The sequence below is a fragment of the Perca fluviatilis genome, chromosome 7 (genome assembly GCF_010015445.1).
Source record: "Perca fluviatilis chromosome 7, GENO_Pfluv_1.0, whole genome shotgun sequence".
Classification (NCBI taxonomy): domain Eukaryota; kingdom Metazoa; phylum Chordata; class Actinopteri; order Perciformes; family Percidae; genus Perca; species Perca fluviatilis.
In genome coordinates, this window is record NC_053118.1 from 37723494 (window position 1) to 37730114 (window position 6621).

At 43.2% G+C, this 6621-nt stretch overlaps 1 protein-coding gene across 1 annotated transcript; it reads right to left on the reverse strand.

Annotated features, from left to right (window-relative positions):
* Positions 1-2095: 2095 nt before the first annotated feature.
* Positions 2096-6573, reverse strand: mrps12 (mitochondrial ribosomal protein S12). The gene is made up of 3 exons (XM_039806379.1): positions 6376-6573; positions 4815-4865; positions 2096-2553 (listed from the first exon to the last, which is right to left on the reverse strand). Exons 2-3 carry the CDS (start codon positions 4861-4863, stop codon positions 2171-2173), a joined length of 432 nt encoding a protein of 143 aa, XP_039662313.1. The 5' UTR covers positions 4864-4865; positions 6376-6573; the 3' UTR covers positions 2096-2170.
* Between the last annotated feature and the right edge of the window lie 48 nt (positions 6574-6621).

Consider the following 6621-nt stretch of genomic DNA (forward strand, 5'->3'; position numbering starts at 1 on the left):
TTGCCTTTCCAGATTAAATGTCTGTTCTTGGTCTTGGATTTTGTGAAATAAATTTCTAAATAAATGCGACTTATAGTCCAGTGCAACTCATATATGTTTTTTTCCTCTTCATGACGCATTTTTTGACTGATGCAACTTATACTCCGGAAAATACGGTAATACAGCTGTGGTGTATTTTGTAGCGATGCTGCGTTGCTGTGTGGAAAGGAATCCGTCGACACTGTTTCTTGATTATAAAGGTTTATTTACAACAAGGAATTCAGCATCATGTACGAGCCCTGAAGAGCCCGGAGAGCGACCAGTTTCCCAGATTCTCAAAAGTCACTCTGCCTTTTCTTTGTTTGAACATGGTATATATCTATAATATGTGTAACATAGCTGGGGGAGGAAACAATACTTTGACCAATGACTATCATCCTTTTGGAACCAAGCCGACAAGGGCATCCCTAATTCTTTCCAGATGTTTCCAGAGAAGTGTCCAGCGAATGTAGGCTAAAGTTCATCTGGGTTTCTTTGTTACCCAAAGCTTAAATACAAATCATATAGAATATGCAGATACAATAAGATGGCCATATACCTCACAGCCCAGCAGGCCCGGTGTGATGCGTGCGAGCGGAGGAGACGCTGTGCGTGATTATGGCATAGCTCTCTCCCCACCCAATTAGGCTAATAAAGTAATGATTAAAAAGACAAATGTTTGATCAAGGGCCCGGCCTTGATCAAACATTTGATGGCGGGAAATATCGGCCCGGTCAAGTTCAGGCTCGGGCAGAGAATCTAAACTCTAACGACAATCCCTCCGAGCATAAAGCCAGCGCCGTGAAGAAATTGTTTTCCCAGTTGGGTGTGGAACAAATAATCACGTTACACTGACGCACATCAGGGAACTTTTCAGTTGTTTACGTACATACATCTAAAGCAGGGGTGTCAAACTCAACTTCCCAGAGGGCCACGCTAGAAAACGAGAATCACATCAGGGGCCCGGACATAAGAGTTTATTACTTTTATGTCATGAGAAAAGTCAAATATCTTTGACTTAATTATTGCACGTCTCATATGGTCTTCTCACTCACAGTTTGGTCGACAAAAATGTCGTAGGAAATGCCAAAAACGGTTGGAAAAAAGCATCAAAACAACGTTGTGAAAAGTGACAAAAAGTAGGTGGGCCAAAATGTAAATAGGGGCCACCTAGGGGTGCTTTGGAGGACTGCAGGGGGTACGTGTCCCCCTAGGGGTGCTTTGGAGGACTGTAGGAGGTACATGTCCCCCTAGAGGTACTCTGGAGGACTGCAGGGGGTACGTGTCCCCCTAGGGGTACTCTGGAGGACTGCAGGGGGTACGTGTCCCCCTAGGGGCACTCTGGAGGACTGCAGGGGGTACGTGTCCCCCTAGGGGTACTCTGGAGGACTGCAGGGGGTACGTGTCCCCCTAGGGGCACTCTGGAGGACTGCAGGGGGTACGTGTCCCCCTAGGGGTACTTTGGAGGACTGCAGGGGGTACGTGTCCCCCTAGGGGTACTCTGGAGGACTGCAGGGGGTACGTGTCCCCCTAGGGGTACTCTGGAGGACTGCAGGGGGTACGTGAGATATTTAACTAAATGTTTAATAGTTACAGGGCTGTTGTCCAGAACATTGGTCCTCTTTATGTAGAATTATTTTTTCCTACCAAAAATGTGACCTTTGTGTCTCCTTCTTTGGACCTAATCTATCCTTCCTTCTACTGTCCTACTTTTTACAAGTTTCTCACTTTCTTTCTTCTTATGTCACTCATTTTGAAGTTTTTGATACTATTTTGACCTATTCTAGCCTTACTTCCTTCCTTCTTTCTACCATCTTTTTCCAAGTTTTTGTCTTTTTTACAGTTTTTGTCTCATTTTCTCATCAGCATTTGAATATTTTTCAGTTCCAAGGCTGCTGTTTAGTAAATCTATCGCTGACATCGCTGTACTGTTCCTCTTTATATACACTTTTTTTTTTCTACCAAAAATGATTAGCGCTGATCAGGGGGGTTACTTGGCTTAAAGGAACAATTCAAAAGGGGGTACATTATTGAAAAAAAGGTTTGAGAACCACTGGTCTAAAGTATAACTCTGACATGACTTTTAGCACATGTATGTATTTATTTATTCAACAACAACTTTATCAAACACACGTTTCCATCACAGCAGCATCTACTGTTTCTTCTTCACTACGTGGCCACAGTCATATTTCCCTCGGACCACTTTGAGTTTGACCCCGGGCAGATCCTGCGTCCTGCCCCCCTCCACCAGCACCACGTTGTGCTCCTGCAGGTTGTGTCCCTCCCCGGGGATGAACACCACGGCCTCCTTCCCGTTAGACAGACGCACGCGAGCGCACTTCCTGTTGGCAGAGTTGGGCTTCTTGGGCTTCCGGATCATGGTCTTCAGGACCACCGCCTTCAGCTGGGGGCGGCCGAACGTGGCGCCGACAGATTTCGGAGGCGGTTTGGGTTTCCCCTGGCGGTGCATCTGGTTGAGGGTGGCCATCGTCCTGGAGAGGATGGGACCCGTCCAGCCAGAGGCATGCTGGGAAGCTGCACAGAGGGAAGAGGAGGGTTACACCTATGTTAAGAGCACCTTAATTAAATAGGTAATTCTTGGCTGTAAAAGCCCTGACACATCAGAATCTAAGGCTGCTCCCTCTTAGTGGACTAATCGGTGGTTTTGGTCTTTAGTCAACTTAGATTTCTGTACTCCATTAGTCATGTCTGATGCTGTTTTCATGCTGAATGACTTATTTCCAAGAAACGTACGAGCACATCTCTGGTAAACACAAGAATTAAGGGTTGACATTTTACCTTAATAGATATCACCGTGAAACCTACTTTGATTACTTTCATTAAGGCAGTTATTTCTTGAAAATGTGTTTAAATATGCAAAGGAGGTCATCATCTTATTCAATATGTGCATCCTTTTAGCACGACTCTTTGCGGAGAAACTCAGATTTACAGATCTGTCGATTAAATCAACTAATCGATTAGTCGATACAGTTGAACGATGTTAGTCGACTAAGAAGTTCTTCAATCGAGCACACAGCCCTATCAGAATCAGCTTTATTGGCCAGGTTAGTGTAAACAAGCAAGGAATTTGACTCCAGTTAATCTTTGCTCTTTGAAAGTACAACACTCACTTAACATATAAAGAATAAAAACAGAAAGGACAGTAAAAAATACTGTTAAGTATACAGTATAACAATACACTAGAATTTACAAAAAATATACAATAACAATTGAAGAGAGGGAAGGAATAGTACAATATGAGTATAGTCTGAGATTTAAGATTTAAATATAACTAGTGCAGTGCCCGTTTGGAACGGGCAAATGCTTGGCCTGTGGTTGTGCTGCTTGTAGAATTCATCAAAACCAAATTGTACCCCAAAATTACTTACAGAAGGACCCCGAACCACTTCATATGCAACTCCACTGTAAATCGTGTCAGTTGGTCATCCGGATGCGTTAAAAAAAATGTAACTCTTGCGAAAGCTACGGACGGTTCCTATCCGACGGAAGTTAGCGTTGCTATGGTACTGATAAACAAACCTGCTAATGCTAATTGGTTAGCTAGCAACAGACATCGAACTACTGACATTATACCGCTAGCTAAATCACATTTAACCGGCCTGACATGTCAACGTCTTGGGCAGCTTTTCTCCACGCAGCAGCCTTTCTATTTATAACTTTATAAGAGAGGTCAGAGAGAATCGGAGATTCAGACACTTATCACTCGTTCTAGTCTCTCTGCCGTTTCTGTGAGTCGCTTCCGAAGCTTTTCAACGGTGTAGTACGATGTCCGCTAGGGGGGCATTGCGTATAACGGAGCTGATCTCAACTGCTAGTGTGAAGGCGGCGTAAGAGTAAAGTTTTATTTTGATTCAAAGGTGGGTTTGACGGGGCTTTTTCAACGTAAAATAAAGCCCCGCTAGAGCACCGCTTACTGCGCTCCAAGGCTGCAACACAACAAGCGCCTGGTCGCTACGGAAACCAAAACTTGCGCATGTTAAATTGGGAAGTGATGATTAGATTCGAAACTAGCGCTGTGCTCGATTGAAGAAATTCTGAGTCGACTAACACTCATTCAACTGTATCGACTAATCGATTAGTTGATTTAATCGACAGATCTGTAAATCTGAGTTTCCCCGAAAAGAGTCCTGCTAAAAGCACCACTTTAATTCTTGCGTTTACCAGAGATGAGCTCGTACGTTTGTTGGAAATAAGTCATTCAGCATGAAAACAGCATCAGACATGACTAATGGAGTAAAGGGATCTAAGTTGACTAAAGACCAAAGCGACCAATTAGTCGACTAATCGATTAAGAGAGAGCAGCCCTATTTGAAACCAAATCCTCCAAACAATTACGTTACATGTCATTTAGCTGACGCTTTTATCCAAAGCGACTTACATTTGCTATATATGTCAGAGGTCGCACATCTCTGGAGCAACTAGGGGTTAAGTGTCTTGCTCAGGGACACATTGGTTGATGCAGTGGGAATCAAACCCAGGTCTCCCATAAGGTATGTGTCATATCGACTGCGCCATCACCACCCAATTCCAATAAAGAAACGATTCCGATGGCATCGTCATTTTTGAACCGATTCCAAGTAGGAATCGGTTCTCGATGCCCAGCCCTAATTATTGTGCTGTTAGAGAACACATGTTCCTCAGAAGAAGGTTGTGAGTTGACACAGCAGCCTCTCCTCCACCTTCAGTCAGATCAGACCAGCACGCGACCCATCATCCTCCTGTCTGTAAACTCTGCACCTGGACACCTTTGGAAGAACGCAGGTGTGTGAACTCACCTTGAAGCAGTGACGTCAGCACCGGTCTCAGGCTCCATAATGACGACATTCCTGCAAAACAAACCAGAGGAGACGATAAAGCTGCAGCTGTGTGGCAATGACTTCATCATGTGACCTACTGTTACAAGTTTAACACGTTCAGAAAATAACTTCCCATCAGCTGTGGGCGTTATCGTTGAGTTATCGTGAGACTCCAAATGTAAACAAGAAAACAAACGGACTAATTAAACCACTAATTAAGCCGACAAAGTGCAAAATCATCATAGAGACATATGGAAGAGTTTCCAATGCCTTTATTCAATTAAACGGGAAGAAAGCCTTCGCATTTTAGAGTCTGAAAACAGCATTTTCTGCCATGTTTTGCATGAAAAATTTCTTTAACGAACAATCGATTATCAAAATATTTGCAGATTATTTTTCTATCGATCGACTAATTGATTAGTCGACTAATCGCTGCAGCTGTAATGTCTGTGAGGCCCCCAAAATAGACAGAAACACACATCAGCTGCTATCATCGCCACTGCAAAACATTCTGTTGAGTTTTGCACCAAACTCTCTTAAAAAAAAACGGCCCAACTTTTCTTAACGGTGCCCTTCAGTCCTCACCCTGGTGGAACATAACTAAAGTGACAAAAACTGTGTGCCCTCTGGGTTATTTCGGCTTGATAATCCACCCCCCAGCACACACTTTCAAACTTGGATTGGTCCACATCGATTGGAGATTATAGGAACTAAACATTAAAGAAATGTCGAAAATGACATGAATTAAGATGGTCTGGTTGTAACACATGCATGCCGAAGTATAAGGTAAACCCTCACGATTTCTATAACGTCACAACCGTACTTAAATACTCCTATGACTTTCTGGTGAGCGAGGAAGCCTTAAATGCCCGATTTTGTGAATGGAGTCTGGTGTTACCTGTGTACGGAGTACTGAACCACAACCTTAGCCTGTGTGTTGAAACATGACTTGAATCAGGATGATCTGGGTGGAACAGGCGCATGCCGAAGTAAAAACTAAACTATACTGGTTTCTATAATGTCTCAAGTCTACTTAATTACTCCTCTGTGACTTTTTGGTGAGCGAAAAACTCTTAAATGTCCGATTTTGTGAATGGAGTCTGGTCTGACGTTCGTTCCACTAATAAGAGCAGAACAAAACAGAAATCCTACTAACTTCAGCCTTTGTTAGCCTATATTTTGACTTGAATTCGGGTGTTGTGGGTGTAACAGATGCATGCCGAAGTGAAAGGTAAGCCCTGCTGGTTTCTGTCATGTCTCAAGTCTAGCTACTTCATTACTCCTCGGTGACTTTCTGGTGAGCGAGGAACTCTTAAATGTCTGATTTTGTGAATGGAGTCTGGTATCACCTTCGTTCCACTAATGAGAACTGAATCAAACAGTGATCCTGCAAACTGCAGCCTACATTTATATTATTAATCCAACCAACAAGTTAAAAGAGATCTGTCTACGTGCTGTACTTAGCTACATACAACATGGCTAATAGCTAACTGACAGAAGACAACACAGAGGTTATCTGACATTTTACATCTTTTCTTACCGGCTCAGAGTATCCCGGACAAACTGCCGCCACCGTCAGATTATCAGAGAATATCCGGTTACAAAAAAACGGTATTTTTTTGTGTATATGAGGCTATTTATCGCATTTTGAGTAAAGAAATCAACCAAGGACTTCACATCCTAACGTGAGAAACATGTGTACCGGAAGTAATTCCGTCAACACAAAAGTGCTTCCGGATTTCCTCCTCCTACCAAAATAAGAGACTTGTATTTATTTAACCCTAGA

Bases quoted from the DNA above. Each gene is read 5' to 3' on its own strand.
- mrps12 (XM_039806379.1), bottom strand. From the start codon at position 4,863: ATGTCGTCATTATGGAGCCTGAGACCGGTGCTGACGTCACTGCTTCAA. The intron at 2,554-4,814 runs GTGAGTTCACAC...CCCTCTGTGCAG, and splicing joins GCTGACGTCACTGCTTCAAG to CTTCCCAGCATGCCTCTGGC.